The sequence below is a fragment of the Gopherus evgoodei genome, chromosome 14, assembly GCF_007399415.2.
Source record: "Gopherus evgoodei ecotype Sinaloan lineage chromosome 14, rGopEvg1_v1.p, whole genome shotgun sequence".
In the NCBI taxonomy this organism is placed as follows: Eukaryota; Metazoa; Chordata; order Testudines; family Testudinidae; genus Gopherus; species Gopherus evgoodei.
Window position 1 is genome coordinate 26,694,420 of NC_044335.1, and position 18,964 is coordinate 26,713,383.

The following is an 18,964-nucleotide window of genomic DNA, read 5'->3' on the forward strand; positions in this document are numbered from 1 at the left end:
TGTTTCGTATGTATTTAGATAGGTTGTTTTTATGTGCAGTATTGTCTATTTAAAAACAAAGAAATGAGTGCCTAAAATGTGTATCAATTATAGAAAACAGGAAAAATGATGTACACACTATCACAAAAAGCTAATGAATCAATCGGCAGTTAGTATATTGTGTTGAAGCAGGCTGGGATCTTATGAAATGCTCTGGTGAGCTGTGTATGGCTTGTGGGCCGTAGGTGGAGCCCCCCTGCCTTCGGGGATAAGGGTTCTTTTATAAGTTTGTAAATAAATACAGTGGGCCAAGCTTGATCTCTCATGCTTTGCCCTGGCAGTGGCTTTACTCCTGAGTTATGGTGAGGTTGGTGTAAGAAGATATAACTTTATTGACTCAAGTGCAGTTACTCCTGATTTACTGCAGTGCAACTGAGATTAGAATTGGGGCCCATCCTGACCCCAGGGGAGTTGCACCTGTTTACCCCAGGTCTCAATTTGGCTTAGTGGTTTTAAAATGTCAAGAATGAGACAGGACCTGGAAAGTCATAACTGCTGCCTTCCCCAGAAGCACTTGGAAGGAGGCTGGTAGAGACATTAAGAGGTTAATTGAGGCCTTTCATCTCCACCTGTTCAGCTTGGCTTAGTAAGTGAGCCAAACCCTTCCATGAGGACAGGGGAATGTGTCCTTAGTACAGGATGAGCAGGAACAGCCTAACATTAGCCCCAGACTATTCCTGCTCCCCTGACAAATGGGGCTGAGGATGGGGCAAAGACCAGGCTGCCAGCAGCCATTTTCCTTTTTAGCTGATTGAGTTAGTTACTGACTGGAGTTGGGGCATATTATTATTATGTATTTTATTAATCATTTATATTACAGTGTTGCCCAAAGGCCCCAGTCAGGATGAGGGCCCTCACTGGGCTAGGTGCTGTACGATCATATAGGAAGAGACAGGCCTTGCCTCAAAGAGTTTACAACCCACATTGGCAAGACTGACAGACAGTCCCAGACAGACAACATAGGAGTGAAATAAAAGGGCAGAGGGGCACAACTTGTTACATTTTTTTTTTAATTATTTTCCAGATCACCCCTCCACCCCATTCCCTCCCCTCTCCTGGGCTGTCCCAGCCAAACTGCTTCAGCATTGCTGACCCAGGGTCCCCTCATCCCAATCTGCTCATACCACAGAAATAGCTTTAGGCTCAAGAGGGGAAAAAAAGCTACAGTTACAGACTGACAGAGAATGTCTCAGGGCTCCTGGCCTAGACCCCTGGGGCAGAAGCCCCTCTTGGCCAGTCCCTTCCTCCTGCAGTGACTGGTGGCAGCTCTGTTCCTCCCTCTTTGCCAGGGAGATGCGTGGAACCCTGCTGCCCCTTGGGTTAATCAAATGACTGCTAGTTGCAGATAGTACTCAGCCGCAGGAGGCCTGCAGATCACACATTCGAACCAAGAGCCAATCGTTCTACTTGTTAACTTGTTCTCCAGTTAATATGCAGCCTTTTTATCACAGGACAAGAGAAGAGCTCTTCTCTTCCATCCACAGTCCTCCCCCCACACACCTCCTTTCTCTGCTGTAAGTGCTGCCAGCCAGTTCACTTCTGCAGAACACCTCTTGTGACTCTGACACGGGTTTCTTGCTGAGCATGTCCTAGCATCCTCCAGGCTGGGATGCTGTCCAGGAACTTTTCAAAAGCATCTCTGGGTCTGACTCTCCTCTCACACTAGTGCAAACTAGGAGTGATCCCATTTGAATCAATGGTGTTTCACTGGTGAGCACCTGGTATAAGTGGGAGGAGAATCTGACCGTATGCATAATCATTATTATTATCAATAAGCAGTACTTACCTGCCTTCGCCGGAGATATTTCTTGCTGCTTTTTGCAGCACTCAGCAACTCCCAATCTTGTTGTACAGAGATAGAAAAATAAGGGACGTTCCTTGTAATAAGGGACTGTTGGCAACCCTAGCTGCACCTGAGCTCTGACCATGCCAGCACTTGCAACTCACGAGGAACTTGCTTCACCTGAACAAGAGAGGAACCACAGGGAAGACGACTGTAACAGCTCTAATACCCACTCTCCCAGAACCACCCGGAGAGGGAAAGGAACAGGAGAGCACTGAAAGGTCCCACTCTTAGATGACCATAGATAATCGGATTGGATGTGATAGGCCCATGTAATTAATCTCAGCCAATCACTGGCTAAGACATAGTTTAAAAAAAAAGTCAGCCAATGGTGACTAAGTGGTAAATAATGTGGTCAATCTTGGAATGGTGTAAAATTTCCTCTAAGCACATGACCTCATCTCAGCCAATTGGAGTGTGTTTGAGCAGGAAATGCTGGTGACAGCACACCACTGGCCAGTGTGAATATAAATCTCTATTTGAAGTAGGATTTAAATAGCAGCATAGTCGGGCCCAGGTCCTAAGTGGCTATTAACTCCCAGGTAATGCCCTCTGTGCAGGCTCTTCTCACAATCATCAACCTTGTGAAAATAACAGAGGAAGAAAATATAGATTTGAAGGACGTTGAACAGTAAGGTAAATTGTTTTCAAAAGCCTGTGGAAGTGATGTGCACTTTGTTTGCTGTTCTGGCCTTTTTCTCCCAGTTAACGCCTGGCCAGAGCTGGCTCCAGGCACCAGCGCTGGCTCCAGGCACCAGCGCTGCAAGCAGGTGCTTGGGGCGGCCAGTGGGAAGGGACGGCACATCTGGCTCGGTGGTGGCAATTCAGCGGCGGGTCTCTCAGTCCCTCTCCGAGGGAAGGACCTGCTGCCGAAGAATGAAGTGGTGGCCGTAGAACTGCCGCCAAAGTGCCACCGATCACTGCTTTTTTTTCCCTGCTGCTTGGTGCGGCAAAAGCACTGGAGCCGGCCCTGAGCCTGGCAGTGGGACACAGGGCCTCCTTCTGTTGTGTGTATCATTTCTGATATTGTAATTACACCGAGTCACCAGATTTTGCATTTCTTCTCATCATTGTTCGAAAGCTTAAGTAATGAGAAACTGAAACAGTCTCCTTGCCTCCTGAATGCTGTTAGGTTTAGTTGAGTTGACAGACAGGTAAGCAGAGTTCCCCTATTCCCTCTACTATTTTGATGTGGGTATGTTTGATTAAGTTGCTCTACCTTAAGCACAGGGCCCAAGTAATATTGATGGGGTTTTTGGTCTTAATTGCATCTTCTGCAGCGTTTCGGAGACTGGTCTGCAAACAGAATAACATGGGATCTGTGTTACAACCAAGCCTAAAGGGGCACTAATCGTGGGTTCATTGCTGGAAATGTTGGTGCCCTCGGTCTGTACATCCATCTGCTGCATCAAGCAGAATTCAGACAAGTTACCTGTCCAAATCTCACCATCTCCAGGGAAAAGTCCCCTTAAGGCTAACAGGTGTTAAAGGAAGGTAGGAGTAAAATGACCCAGAGCAGTATTTGAGCCAGAAAATCTATTGAAAGCTCAATAGGGAAGATAATCACTTTGTTGGAATGGGTACAGATATAATGCTAATTCAGCTTATGTACTGGAATAAGAACCCAAGCTTCCTCAATACCTAACCCTCATTCCCTTTCCTCCCTGCCTCTGAAGATCCAGATTCTTTCCTGAAATCAGCTCGCCTCCAGCGCCTGCCGTCATCTTCATCGGAGATGGGCAGTCAGGATGTCTCGCCACTGCGGGAGACTAGCAAAGACCCATTCTCTGCAGACTGCAGCTGCCGCCAGGATGGGCTGACTGTGATCATCACGGCCTGCTTAACCTTTGCGATGGGAGTCACGGTGGCCCTGATCATGCAGATCTACTTTGGGGACCCACAGGTAAGTGGAGGCTGTTTTATTTAAAAAAAGGACAATAATTTAGCTATGGGAAGAATTGGCTGCTGGGTACTACAGCTTCCTCCTTTGCTCTCAGCAGTTAAGACACCCAGCAAATGCCGGTAATGCCAAAAAGGGACTGTAGAATTGAGATTGGGAGCCTCCATACCGATTCCCTCTCAGTGATTCCACATCAGATCAGAACACAGCAAAAGCTTTTTCTACCAGCCCGTGCTGTAAGGTCCCTGCAGGATCTGAGAGTCAAGCTGGGTTCTCTCTGCTCTTGCATCATCGTTGCAGCCAGAGATTATGCAACCAGATTTATCTGTAAGGTTTTGGTGATGATGCACTGGAGAGAATAGAATCCAGCTCATCCTGCCCTGGTTGGCTCTGTGGTTCAAACAGGAGAAAAACCTAGACCTGAATAAGTATAGTCAGCAGCTCTGTTATTAAGGCAGAAAGCACCTTTGATACACAGTCACTTTTCTGACAATAACAGGGCGAAATGATAGTGTTGCTGGTCTGTATATTGTGTGGGGCACCTGTCATTGAGGGGTATAATTTTTAAGTGGGACTAGGCAGTGTAATGGTTTAAACTACAGAGGAACCCCCTGCTATTCCTTGCCCAGGTCTCGTATTTTACACACTGGCCGTCTCTCCCCACTTCACCGCAAGGGTTTCACGGGAAAGGCAGCACTGCTGTGCGCGCCCATTTTACTAAGACTTCGTTGCTTTGACAAAATAGGCTACAGAATATTTACTAGTGTGCTGTGATGTCGTGTAATGGGGTGTGTGTGTCACAAACAGGTGTCAGTGGGTCTTGACCACACTGTCCTCCCCATACTGCTCAATGAGGTGGGAGGTCCTGGCTAGATGTCCTGGGGCAGGTCTCAGAATGGAAAGGAGCATCCTTGCTCTTTCAATTATTTGGACTCTTGCTGAAGCACAGAGTTCATTTGCAATAGATATCTGTTTAGATAGCAGTCTGTCTAACCACCTATCTGTCTATCTGTGGTGTATTTTTAGGTTGCTCACAATTAGAGTACTGTACCTAGGTGCTGAACATAGTAAAAGCAAACTGTTTCCTGACCATCCTTGACAAATAGCTAGGCCCTGCTGCAGGGGTTGTGTTTAGGCAGGGGTGGCTCCAGGCACCAGCACGCCAAGCGCGTGCTTGAGGTGGCAAGCTGAGAGGGGCGCCCTGCCGGTCACTGCGAGGGTGACAGGCAGGTTGCCTTCGGCAGCATGCCTGCGGAGGGTCCGCTGGTCCTGTGGTTTCGGCGGACCTCCTGCAGGCTGTCGCCGAATTCGTGGGACCGGGACCTCCCGCAGGCAAGTCGCCAAAGGCAGCCTGCCTGCGGTGCTTGGGGCGGCAAAATGCCTAGAGCCGCCCCTGTGTTTAGGTGTGTACACAGGGATGGGGGGCCCTGCTATGGGGTTTTGTTTCGGTACGTGGTGGTGATGGGAAGGCCCTGCTGCAGGGGTTGTGTTTAGGTGTGTACACGGGGATGGGGGGCCCTGCTATGGGGTTTTGTTTAGGTGCGTGGTGGTGATGGGGGGGCCCTGCTGCAGGGGTTGTGTTTAGGTGTGGTGGTGGTGGGGATGGGGGCCCTGCTGTGGGGTTTTGTTTAGGTGCATGAGGGTGATGGGTGGCCCTGCTACAGGGGTTATGTTTAGGTGTGTGCAGGGGGATGGGAGCCCTGCCATGTGGGTTGTGTTTAGGTGTGGTGGTGGGGATGGAGGCCCTGGTATGGTGTTTTGTTTAGGTGCATTGTGGAGTGTGGGGGGCTGCTGCAGGGGTTGTGTTTAGGTGTGTCCCCAGGGATGGGGGGCCCTGCTGCAGGGATTGTGTTTGTGTGGGGATGGGGCCCTGCTATGGGGGTTGTGTTTAGGTGTGTTGGAAAAATGAGGGCCGTGCTGTGGGGGTTGCTTGTGATGTCTGCCTTGGTGTTTTCTTAAGTTTTGTATGGGATTTTGAAAACATACAAAACATGAAGAGGTTTGCGTAGAACAAAGAGGCCAGCTGTTCTCAGCCCTGTCCAGGTGCCAGTTGTGGTTGTGACATAACATGGTATACCTAGGGCTAGAGCATGGCTGTAGGAACGACCAGCGGCATTAGAGCATTTGGCACTTCACCAGTAGCAGTGGCTGGAGGCCTTTTGTCTAAGGAGAAGTCAGGCCTGGCAGTCTCAGCTGCAGCACGAGGAGTGACGTAGTCAGGAATCCAACCGCTCAGCCATTTACAGGTCAAAACCAATCCCTTGAATTGCACACAGAAACAAACCATCTGCAGCTGCCCATGTTCGTTCTGGGCCCCAGACCAGGCCCTGCCATGGGCTTGAATGTGAGTGTGGGAAATGCTCGTTCCGCCAGCAGACGGCTCTGCCTTTCTCCTACCTCATGGCTTTGCTTCTCCTAGATATTCCACCAGGGTGCCGTGGTCACCGACGCTGCCCGCTGCACGGCGCTGGGCATCGAGGTGCTCAACAAGCAGGGATCCTCAGTGGACGCAGCCATCGCCGCAGCTCTGTGTGCAGGAATAATCAACCCCCACACGTCCGGCATCGGCGGGTAGGTGCAAACCAGTCGCTGTGCTCCCCTCTGCTGAGAGGGCCCACTTGGTGTGGTGGCGTGCTTTGGGGGCAGAACCAGGAGGGCACTGGGTCTGGGCAATGGGGCCAGTGTCGGGCCAGGAGTCTGGTCAGGCAGGTGGTGCAGAGCTTTGCCAAGGAGCTGAAAGGAGTTCCTCTCTGTGCTGCGGCCCTAGGGCTGCCCTGTGCTCTGGGGATGGGCACGGGAGGAATTGGGATCACAAAGTGTCATCTGACTCCATGCTTCTTGCCTCCTTTGTGCACCTGCCAGCTGGTGATGGGGAAGGCTTCCACTGCATCCTCATTATAGGGATGGAGCCCGACGAGCCCTTCACAGCCTTGAAAGCAGGGGAGAGGCTACAACGATCCTTCTCCTCTGTGTGCCTCTAGACAAGGTTGGCCACGCTCTGTCCTTGCTCTTCCTGTGCACAAGGACTATTTAAGGCTAGTGCTGATGATAGTGTTAGCCTCCCCAAAGGGAGAGCGCTGTGACCTCACCCCCTCTGCAGCAGCCAGCAGAGACAGGAATGTGGGGAGAATTCTTGGGAGCCAGGCTGACACATGCTGCCCTGAGTCATGCATGCTGCTTCTAAGATCTTCTGCTGTGGAGGTTTGTCATTGCACCACCCCTAACACAGGTGCACCACCCCTAACACAGGTGCAATTGAGTCCTTATTCTAAACTATCATGCTGGATGCTAGTGAGGAGGCAAGTTTGGCTACCAAATCATGGTGACAGTGGTAGACCAGATCCTTTCTCCCATCCTTCTGGCTGCTTTGCTTTGCTAAGGTGGGCCAGTGGCAGGAGAGAGGCATGGCTGGAGTGTGCTGCACTCTGATGATTCAGGACCAGTTGAAGGGTTCCCAGAAGGCAATTCCAGCAAGCACAAGCTAGAGCAGCCCTGAGTCTGCTCTAGCATGTGTAGGGGTGGATCTGGCCCCCAGGATCGGGAGAGATTAAAGAGAGGTAGAATGCTCCCTATTCCCCCACTCTAGGTATGCTGAGTGGATCTGTCCTGCTGTGTTTTGGAGAATTGAATAAGATTTGTTACACCTGTAAATCATGGCCCTATTACAACAGCAGCAGTAGCATGTTGCTATATGGGAGTTCCTTCAGCTCCTGGTAGGACAAAGTGAATGTAAGGAGATCTAAACTGGAGGAATGTGCAGAGTGAGGGGGCTGGAGGAAAGTCCCAACTGCACCAGTTTGGACTCCATGTGACCTCACCACCCCCGAGTCTAGCCTACTGCCTGGAGCTGCTGCCTCCCTTTGGTGTTAGTTTCAAAAGACATTATGCAAGTGAGATTTGAACCCTGCGCTTGACAGGACACCAGGAAGTCCCAGGGAATGTTACATAAATGCTGTCACCTGATAATGTCTCATCAACTCGGATTTGAGAATCTTTTATTGTAAGTGGAACCCCTGGTTTGATCCCAAAGCCTGTTACTAAATCTCTGTTTAGGATTAAAAAACAAAACAGAACAAACCACAAATGGATGGACTAGTTGGGAATGGATTTAGGAAATATGCAATTTACCCAAGACTTCTAAGGCTCAGAGTCCCTGTGTTCTAATCGGGGATTAAAGCATTAAGTGAACAACTAAATTTTAAACCAACGGGCACAAATAATTAGCTATTGGAACAATGTATCACGGAATGTGGATTCTTCATCACTTGCAGTCTTCAAAATTAGTTGTCCTTCTAAAATATGCACTGGTCCAACCACAAGCTTTAGGGATTAATGCAGGAATCATTTGGTGAAATCTATGGTCTGTGTTATGGAGGAAGTCGTACTAGGTTGGCCTTCGAATCTATGAGCAATAGTCAACAATAATGAATAATCTCACTTTCAAAAAAAGCTTCAACGTTTTTGATTCTGAAGGTATTTTTAGTTTGAACGCTGCTGGTTTATCACCTTCCTCTCTGCTGTCTCACACCTTTCTTCATGATCTCCCCCACCAGGTTTTAGTTGTTAAACTTGTAGATGTATTGTAAGGGTTTCTAATGCATGCTAGAATGTGCCCATTATGACGTGGGCCTCTGAGTACTTGGGTCACTAAATGTGAAATGATTCCTGTGATCTCAGCTGCAGCAGAACAGGCCACATTGTACACATAGAAGCATGATTTCCTAGGGTGACACAAGCCAATTCTTGATCTAAATGTTTATTCTGGAGCCCGAGTGTGGTAGAGATTATAAATAAGTCATTTCTCAGATGAAACTGATTTCTATTGGGTCATATAAACAGTTAGGACACAAAGAGCTACTATATTGGTGTAAAGGGAAGGTTGTATTGAAGGAACCTGGTAAAATCCATAGTTGAACAAGTCCCTGTAATAACTCCATTGGAAAGTGGAGTTGCATTGTTGTTTGTATAGCTGTGGAAGTCAAGAAGATGGCCCCATTGTGCTAGGATGTATGCACAGGAGAGATAGTCCCTGCCCCCAAAAGCTTACAATCTAAACAGAGAAGACAGGCAAAGAATGGGAGAAAGAAAGTGCTGTTCTCTCTGTTTTATAGAGGGGGAACTGAGACACAGATCTGGGGTCTTAGCCAAGATCGCACAGGAAGTCTGTGACAGACCTGGGAAGTGAACTGTGGTCTCGTGAATCCCCATCCAGGCCTTCACACCAAACCCTGCTTTTCCCTGTGGGCATCGGCCAAGGACATTGGGCTTTTCCCTGTTCTGTAAATTATTAAGAGTGCTGACTAACTGTATTTTGTGTGTGTTGTGCAGAGCTGATAATAGTGATGCTTAACAAACAACCAGTCATCATCGGAGTTAATAAGGATTCCAGAACAAGTTAGAAATAGGCTTATGCAGCAGCTTTTTGGTCTGTATTTTGTACACCCCAATGTCTGAGCTGATGTGTTTGGAGCCAGTACTTTGCTCTGGCCTACTCTAAAAATAGGGCCATTTTCAAAATGTGGACCGTGCTTTAGACTCCAAATACACTCCCTCTCTAAGGTTTTGGCTTGTGCTCACCTGTAGATCAAATGTGCTCATCTTACAAATCCGAGATCAGAGATTGGGATCTGAAATGCAGACTGAGCTCTTTCTGCCTCTTATATCATCACTGGTGATAAAGATTCTGTCACTGGCATCAGCTAATGGATTACAAAACGGAACAGCCTCCAAGTCACTGTCCCCTGGCTGTGATGGTTCTGCCTGCCTGCCAGGAGTGAATGCTTGTGTGCGCCCATGAAGTCAGCAGAATGGGCTACAGGCTCACAGCTACATTAGTAAATGCTCGGGGAGTCCAGGGGACAGCAAGGAGCTCTGTATGCCCAATGTGCGCTTTCTTTGCAGTGGGGGAGTAATGCTGATCCACGATATCCGGAAGAACAAGAGTCAGGTGATTGACTTCCGAGAGACAGCCCCCTTTGGGATCCAGGAGGAAGGCCTTCGGAAGGCCTGGGAGCTGAAGGTGGGCTGGAGAACCTTTGTATTTTCTTTTTATGGGGCTTCCTTGCTAACGTTCCCATGTCTTCTCCTTCCAGTCCCCACTAACCCTGATTCCCGCAATAATGTATGGGCAGCAAGTGGTGGGATGCCTGTTACTCAAAGGGGAATTTAGCTTGGGTGAAAGGTGCTGGCGTATCAAATCCCCTCTTCACAGAACAGATACAAACACAGGTCAAGCATCCTCATTCCCACACTGCTCCTCAGTCCGACTCTGGAGCCATTCATTCCAGGGCTGAGAGGGGAGTTTGGTCTCCATGGCCCACTCTCCTGAGCCTGCAAACAGCAGGGGAGGGTTTGTCAGTCCTGATGGTGGTTTTTGTAACTGACTACGAGGAGCTCTAGGTTTTCTCCACTAGGAGCTGAACGGAGACTCACCCACTTATTCTTCAGAGGCCACAGAACACTTACATGATGATGGCCATCATTCCATTATTGAGCCAGCCCAGATTAGCCCTGGTGGCCTAGAGGGGAAATGTTTCATGTGCAACGTAGAAATCCCTTGAGACAGCAAGTCTGACTGGAAATGAGTAAACTGAGTCATGCTTGGGGATAAGGGAAATTAAGTAAGAACGGTCTACTTCAGAGAGTGAGATACCAAGGAGATAGGTGCCTGAGAGTATGTCTACATGGCAAAAACCCGGGTAGTAAAGAGTTTCAGAGCCTGGGTCTACAGATTTGAGCTCACACTATGGAGTTGAAAATAGCCATGTAGACGTATGGGCCTGGGCTCTGAAGCCCAAGGAAAGAGTTGGGTTTCAGAGCCTGAGCGTGAATGTCTGCATGGCTATTTTTAGCACCATAGCACAAGCAGGCTCTGTGACTTGCTGCTGTGCAATTTTTTTAATTATTTTTTTTGCCATGTGACATACTTTTAGAAATATCCAAAATGTTAGACAGATAAATAGCAAAGGCTGCATGTCACGGGACTGAGCTCATCCCATTGGCATCATTGGGGTTACATCAGGAATGAATTTGCCCCACTTTCTTCCCAAAGACTTTTACTCCTTAACTGTAACATAAGAACATTAGAACATAAGAACGGCCGTACCGGGTCAGACCAAAGGTCCATCTAGCCCAGTATCTGTCTACAGACAGCGGCCAATGCCAGGTGCCCTAGAGGGAGTGAAGCTAACAGGCAATGATCAAGTGATCTCTCTCCTGCCATCCATCTCCATCCTCTGATGGTCGGAGGCTAGGGATACCATTATTTACCCTTTCTGGCTAATAGCCATTTATGGACTTAACCACCATGCATTTATCCAGTTTTCTTTTAAATACTGTTATAGTCCTAGCCTTCACAACCTCCTCAGGTAAGGAGCTCCACAAGTTGACTGTGCGCTGTGTGAAGAAGAACTTCCTTTTATTTGTTTTAAACCTGCTGCCTATTAATTTCATTTGGTGACCCCTAGTTCTTGTATTATGGGAATAAGTAAATAACTTTTCCTTATCCACTTTCTCAGAATCACTCATGATTTTATATACCTCTATCATATCCCCCCTTAGCCTCCTCTTTTCCAAGCTGAAGAGACCTAGCCTCTTTAATCTTTCCTCATATGGGACCCTCTCCAAACCTCTAATCATTTTAGTTGCCCTTTTCTGAACCTTTTCTAGTGCTAGAATATCTTTTTTGAGGTGAGGAGACCACATCTGTACACAGTATTCAAGATGTGGGCGTACCATGGATTTATATAAGGGCAATAAGATATTCTCAGTCTTATTCTCTATCCCCTTTTTAATGATTCCTAACATCCTGTTTGCTTTTTTGACCACCTCTGCACACTGCGTGGACATCTTCAGAGAATTATCCACAATGACTCCAAGATCTTTTTCCTGACTCTTTGTAGCTAAATTAGCCCCCATCATATTGTATGTATAGTTGGGGTTATTTTTTCCAATGTGCATTACTTTACATTTATCCACATTAAATTTCATTTGCCATTTTGTTGCCCAATCACTTAGTTTTGTGAGATCTTTTTGAAGTTCTTCACAATCTTCTTTGGTCTTAACTATCTTAAGTAGTTTAGTATCATCTACAAACTTTGCCACCTCACTGTTTACTCTTTTCTCCAGATCATTTATGAATAAATTGAATAGGATTGGTCCTAGGACTGACCCTTAGGAACACCACTAGTTACCCCTCTCCATTCTGAGAATTTACCATTAATTCCTACCCTTTGTTCCCTGTCTTTTAACCAGTTCTCAATCCATGAAAGGACCTTCCCTTTTATCCCATGGCAGCTTAATTTACATAAGAGCCTTTGGTGAGGGACCTTGTCAAAGGCTTTCTGGAAATCTAAGTACACTGTGTCCATCGGATCCCCATTGTCCACATGTTTGTTGACCCCTTCAAAGAACTCTAATAGATTAGTAAAACACGATTTCCCTTTACAGAAACCATGTTGACTATTGCTCAACAGTTTATGTTTTTCTATATGTCTGATAATTTTATTCTTAACTATTGTTTCGATTAATTTGCCCGGTACTGACGTTAGACTTACCGGTCTGTAATTGCCGGGATCACCTCTAGAGCCCTTTTTAAATATTGGCATTACATTAGCTAACTGTGTTGTCACCAGCCCTTGTACCTACATTTCTGGCATCTTTAACGTCTTTCACTTCATATGGAAAATATGCTAAGACCCTTCTGTATGACGAGCAATGGCCTCTCCTTTGTGGTAATCGGTGACAGTGTCCTTAGGGCGACTTGACTCTTCCTTTCTGTGCTTTCTTTTGTCCAGCCGGGTCTCCTAGTGGGGGTGCCAGGCATGATACAAGGGATGCACGAGGCACATCAGTCACATGGAAGGTAAGACTATTTCATATGGTTTAGCTCTGCACAGAGTGCACTCTACTGAAAGGTGTTGCAGGATAAAACACCCACTTATTCCAACTTGTCAGCTGCTCATGCTGTAATCTCCTGTCAGTGGCAGATTCAGCTCTAGTGTGGGTTCCATGGCCATAGGATCTTGCTGTTGGAAGAGCCCCATAAGCTCTGCCCCCCAGCTCACCCTGCAACAGGACTCTCTTGATATTCTTGGATAGGCTATTGATTCACTTTCCCTTGGGACATGTTGTTTTCCAGGTCTCTCCCTTTGAAGTGCAGCACTTTTTGTCCCTAGTGCACTTTACAAAAACTGGCTGGGGTTTTCAGAATTTCACAAATGCAATCACAGGACTGATTTGCATGTGCAGTTATCACGGATGTGCCTGCAGTCGCATGTCTATGACTCAGTTTTCAGATGACCTGAGCACTTCAACTCTCATTGAATTCAGTGGCAACTAAGGGCATTTGAGCCCTGTGAAAACCAGACCACAAACTTAGACAAAAATCTAATTAACTAATAGAACAGATTGATTTTGTGCCCTCCCACCCCTCCAAGCTTCCCCCCAAAAAAGAATGTTTGGCCAAAACAAAACATTTCATTTTGGTTTCAATTTTCTGGGTTTTCGACAAAGAAATTAAAATTGAAAAGTTTGGGATCCATCCCTTTCTCTCATAGAATAGAATAGAATATCTGCCATTTGCAGGGGAAAAATAAGTGAGGAGGTGAGTTTAAAATGAAAAAAATTTTTTTTTCAAGAACTGACTTTTTTCTGGTTTTCATTTTCTAAAAAAATTCTGCAAAAATTTTCACATGAATTTTTTTCCCCACCTCATTCAAAAACATTCATGGAAAGTATTGGGTTTTCTGATCAGTTCTACTCAATGAATCCTTGCTCCCACCCCTGTGCAGTAGATCAATCTTATTACCTCCATTTTATAGCTGGAACATGAAGGGGAAGCGTTAAGTGACTTCCCAAGGCTACAGAGATGGGGGCAGTGTCTCAGTTCTGTTCTCTGGCTGCAACAAAGAGATTTCCAACAAAACATATCCTAACTTTACCCCTGTCCTAAGCCCAGTGCTAGTCCCCTGAAGACAGCTCTACTTTTACTGTGCTCCATTTAAAATGCAAATTCCTCTTTGTGTTTTCTTCTTCGCCAGACTCCCATGGTCAGAACTTTTGGGTCTTGCTGCCAACATTGCCCAGGATGGATTCAATGTCACGCATGACTTGGGTGAGCACCTTAACGCAGCGAAGGGGTCCTACGTGATGTATGCCAGGAAGTATTTCCTCCTGCATATGTTAAGGAAGAAAGGGACTGCATTTATGTGTTTGGAATGTGGATGGGGGTTAACTTCCTGGAATTTAATGCTCTTCAGACAGGGAAATGCACTGCATCAGGGTTAGAAATCTGAACAGCACAGAATGAAAGATCCAGAGTGGATCTTTCCTAAGTGGACTCTTTGGTTTGGGCTGATCTCTTGTTAGAAATAGCATGTTGGAAACATGGAGTCAGATCCTGCACTATTGGAGTCTCTGGGAGTTCTCCCATTGATAGTGCGGGCGGGTGCAGTGCAAATCCATGTATCTATCTGATCTAATCTGGCTTGTTACTGAGGCACCTCTCACCCTAATGTTCAAACACTTTTCCTGAACTGAATCTGGAGTCCTGATTCACTTTAGATTAGCACATTCACTAGAGCATGGCCCCTCTGCTGGGGAGGCTGCAGATGGCCAGACTGTGTCAAAAAGGGTCTGTCTATACTGCAATTAGACATCCACAGCTGTCCCGTACCAGCTGGCTTGGACTTGTCGGGCTCAGGCTGCGGGGCTTTTTAATTGTGGTGTAGATGTTTGGACTCAGGCTGTAGCCTGAGCTCTGGGACCTTCCCACCTTACAGAGTCCTACAGCTCGAATGTTTCCACCTCAATTAAGCAGCCCTGCAACCAGAGCCTCATGAGTCTGAGTCAGTGAGCACAGGCCAGCTACAGGTTTTTAGCTGCAGTGTAGACATACCCAAAGAGAGCTGACCAGCTGGAATGGAGCATGATTAGGGGTATGGAACAGCTTCGGTCTGAGGAGAGATTAAAAAGACTGAGACTTTTCAGCTTGGAAAAGAGATGATGAAGGGGGGATATACTAGAGGCCTATACAATCTTGACTGGTGTGGAGAAAGTGAATAAGGAAGTGTTATTTGCTCCTTCACATAACCCAAGAACTAGGGATTACCCAATGAAATTACTAGGCAGCAGGTTTAAAACAAACTGAAGGAAATACTTCTTCACACAACGTGCAGTCAACCTGTGGAACTCATTGACAGGGGATGTTGTGAAGGTCAAAACTATAACTGGGTTCAATAAAGAATTAGACAAGTTTATGGAGGATAGGTCCACCAATGGCTATTGGCCAGGATGGGTGGAGATTCAACCCCATGCTCTGACATGTTGCTAGCCTCTGTTTGCCAAAAGCTGGGAGTGGATGGCGGGATGGATCACTCGATGATTACCTATTCTGTTCATTCCCTTCTGAAGCACCTGGCATTGGCCACTGGCAGAAGACAGGATACTGGGCTAGATGGGCCATTGTTGGTCTGACCCATTGTGGCCATTCTTATGTTCTTATGAGCATTGGTAGCAGGCAGGGACTGCGCTTATACTGGGCATTCCTCTGCTGCCTCTAGCAATGGATTTCTTAGTGGATGGAGGTCAAGGTGCAGCAGGCCAGGCTGGCAGAGCAAGAAGCAAATTAGACCTCCTAGTGCCAGCCACAGTGCATATGGATCTACTGGTCCAACTCCAGGCAGGGGACTTGCACACTTATGCTTGCCTTTATGTTCATGCATCAAACACTCTCCATACACAATGCGGGAAAGTGTACTATGTGCACTCAAGCATGCACAACAAATGCAGACCAATGTGTCTTTCCCAAGGACACACAGCAAATCTGTGGCAGATTCAGCAATGCAATCCTGACCCCAATCCAAATCTCATGCTATAGCCACAAGACAACCCATCTCCTACTGTTGACTGGTCACATGATGATCCTATTGCCCTCATGATCCATGACTATCTATCACTTTTCAAAGAGGGCAATGGATGGGAATCCCTCTCATGTTCACACACACACACACCTCTCTTAACAAACCAGAGAGCAGAACTATACAGGCTGCAGATGCATTATTGGCGGCCATCTTCTTCAGCTTGTCTCTGGGGATGATCTGAATGTCCTAGGTGGTCTCCTGTAACACCGCTGTTACCTTTCTTGCTACAGCCAGAGCTATCACTGAACTGAAGGAGCTGAACTACTCTGACAAATTCAGAGAGACTTTCCTTCCAGATGGCCAGCCTTTGTTGCCTGGAATGTTTGTGAGGCGAGTCGATCTAGCCACCATTTTGGATCTCATTGGCTCAGAAGGGGTCTCGGCCTTCTATGATGGAAACCTAACCCAGGAGATCATTACTGAGGTGAGCTATGTCTGTACTTACCTGCACATGGATTATTGCATAGTTAGTGCAACCTAGCACAGATAATGATGCCACCTAGCTGTTCCTTGTTTTAAATGTGGACGGACGCATACTGAGGGTGAGCAGTAGCCAGTTTTGACTTGAGTGATTAAAAATAAAAATTTGGCACTCAGTTTTTCTCCCACCTCTGTGTAACTCCATTGACTTCAATGGAGTTAATCCAATTTAAACCAGGGTAAGTGACCAATGAAGCGGCGCTATCACCTATGAAAGTGAAATGTACTTTTTCCCCTATCAAAATGTCCCAGAGAAACTACAGAAAGGGTCTAATTATCTTATATTCGATAGGTTTTTACAATCATGTCTGGAGAACTCCATTTGTTTAATCTCTATTACATTTGATAGGACTAGTCTGTAAGGATTGAATGGTTAAAGTTTTGGAGGAAATTTAGGTCCGAGGAAAAGTGCTGGAAGGCCTTAGAGAACAATCCTCCATTTGACCACCAAATTTAGTGGCCAGTTAGTGGCTACTAACTGGCCACTAAATTATGCTACTAACTCTTTGCACACCAAAAAGCTATCATACGGTAATGACTTTCAGTCAGTAACAGCTTTGGGGTATTTGAACTGGGGACCTGGAGGTGAAAGTCCTCACCATGAAGACCCCATTCCATGAACCTTTTCAAAGCATTTGAGTCAGAGTCACAACCGTAGTTAATGAAGCCAAATTTTCCCTGGTGAGCAGTGATGTGGTTTTGTCTAAGTTGCTGTTGAGAGAGGTGCCAGTGCTACCCAGCCTTTGCCCACACTCACAATTCATTACTCAACTGCTCTGCTTTAGTTTTGTTATGTTAGTAACTTCTATAGACAAGAGTTTCCTGCAGTCCTATAAATACAGGCTTGATTTATAAAGGAGGGAGCATTATCTTTTGGTTAGAACACTGAACTATGAGTCAGGAATTCTGGGTTTTCTCCTGGGCCTTGCCATTGCCTCACTGCGTAACCTTGTGCAAGTCACTTAGGCACCAACTTCCCCAGCTGAGATCAGTGGGATGTACAAATGCCTAGCACCTCTGGAAATCAGGCCAGAGGGTCTAACGTTGGCTAACCAAAATTAGGGGGCTTTTCTGAAAATATGGGGCTTAATCGCTCTGTGCCTCAGTTTCTCCATCTGTAAAAGGGAGATGGTAAGCAGGGCTGTTGTGATGCTTAGCTAATGCTTTTTAAATGCTTTGGGATTCTCAGCAAACGGCACTAGGGAAGCAGCATATATTATTTTTTGCAATGCTGATACGTAAACAAGAGGTCATGATAGCCTGTGGTCTCAGAGCCTGTGCTCAATGACTCATTCAGCTATTCAGTCACCATCTTGGACTGCTCTGAGCTGCATTCTACTTGTTGTAATGAGGCTTCCATGTTCAGAAAGTTCTCTGTTGCCCGCTCTGCTTCGGCAGCACCACAGCGGGAAGGGAGGTCTGAAGAAAAGGAACAAAGATAAAAAGTTCCAGTTTCTAAGTGACTTCATGTTAGCACTTCAGTGCTAACTTACACCACATATTATAGGATTGCCCTGTGATCCGTCTTTTCTGGACTGAGGTAAATAGTGAAATTTCTTTCTCTCCACCCTAGTGGAAATGCAAGCTGGTCACACCATCCTAGGCCTAACCAATCCATCTTGGAACCGCAAATCCTTGAAAAAAAATGTGGGTTGCACAAGCTCTGATCAAAGCCAAATGTTTAACTCTACCTGGTGGCAGTCTTAAGTGCACCCAACTATCGCAGAATGGTACTCTGACTTGGGGAGCCTGGCGGCAATGGAACCAATAGATAAGTGTATGGATGTATGGTCCACATTTCTGGAAGTATCAGAATAATCATTTAAATTGTTCATTAGTAGGGCTCCGTGTCTGTCACAGATGTCACAGAAGTCACGGATTCCGTGACTTTCTGCCACCTCCTTGACTTACGCAGCAGTCAGTGTGGGTCACCCAAGCAGCTGGTTCCGGGGCCAGGTGCACTGTCTACTGCTTGGACGGCCCTGAGCAGCTGGCCCCAGGGACCACCCGAGCAGTGGCTGGTGCAGCTGGCCATGGGGAACACCCTAGCAGCAGCCCCCTGGGGTGTGCCCCCTCCAGCAGCAGCACCCCCAGCCCCTCCCACAGCAGCAGCCGGAATCCCCCCCCCCGGCACCCCTGCAGCATTCACCCCCTGTGAAGATTTAGTCAGGGGTATAGTATAAGTCATTGATAGATCACAGCTGTGAATTTTTGTTTATTGCCCTTGACCTGTCCATGTCTTTTACTAAAAATACCTATGACTAAATCATAGCCACACCCATCAGGTAACCTTGTGTTGTGTAGTGCTCCCTGAGATCATAGTCCCTCCCATCTTTCCATAGTATCCCCTCCTTCTCTCCCTTTTCCCCCTCTCCTCTCTGTCCTATCATTCCTCTTCTACCTTCTTTTACTTAGTTTTTGGCTTTTCTTAGATCTTTTTCTTCCTCCTCCTTTTCCCGAAAAGGAATAATTCTGGTGATTAGCATCTGATCTTTCTTTACAAAGAACTCCAAACTGGGGCTGAATTGCGAAAGCTTATGCTCAAAGCTTATGTTCTTTTTGCAGATACAGACTAACACGGCTGCTACTCTGAAAAATGACCATTGTTTCACAATATAGGCAAATCTCTTTAACCTGTCAAAGATTATTGGTTATATTTTACTCTTTTGATCTTGCCTATCTTGTTTTAAAATCTGATATTGACTTTTTACTCCAGATTAGATCCTTTCTTCTCTTTGCTATTTTTGTTATCTTTGTCATCTGTGCTAAAATAAGCACTAA

The 18,964-nt window shown here is 46.6% G+C and overlaps 1 protein-coding gene across 3 annotated transcripts in view; it reads left to right on the plus strand.

Moving 5' to 3' along the window:
* GGT7 (gamma-glutamyltransferase 7) overlaps nucleotides 1-18,964 on the plus strand; it is a 61,934-nt gene that overhangs the window by 7,097 nt on the left and 35,873 nt on the right. For 2 of the 3 annotated variants that reach the window (XM_030533686.1, XM_030533684.1), the window contains exons 2-7: nucleotides 3,559-3,785; nucleotides 6,202-6,353; nucleotides 9,684-9,801; nucleotides 12,578-12,645; nucleotides 13,823-13,896; nucleotides 15,934-16,127. In XM_030533686.1, the coding sequence (XP_030389546.1) occupies nucleotides 3,559-3,785; nucleotides 6,202-6,353; nucleotides 9,684-9,801; nucleotides 12,578-12,645; nucleotides 13,823-13,896; nucleotides 15,934-16,127 (833 nt within the window). Of the gene's footprint in view, nucleotides 1-2,390; nucleotides 2,519-3,558; nucleotides 3,786-6,201; nucleotides 6,354-9,683; nucleotides 9,802-12,577; nucleotides 12,646-13,822; nucleotides 13,897-15,933; nucleotides 16,128-18,964 lie in introns of those variants that run through there. The other variant, XM_030533685.1, reaches the window with a different exon arrangement.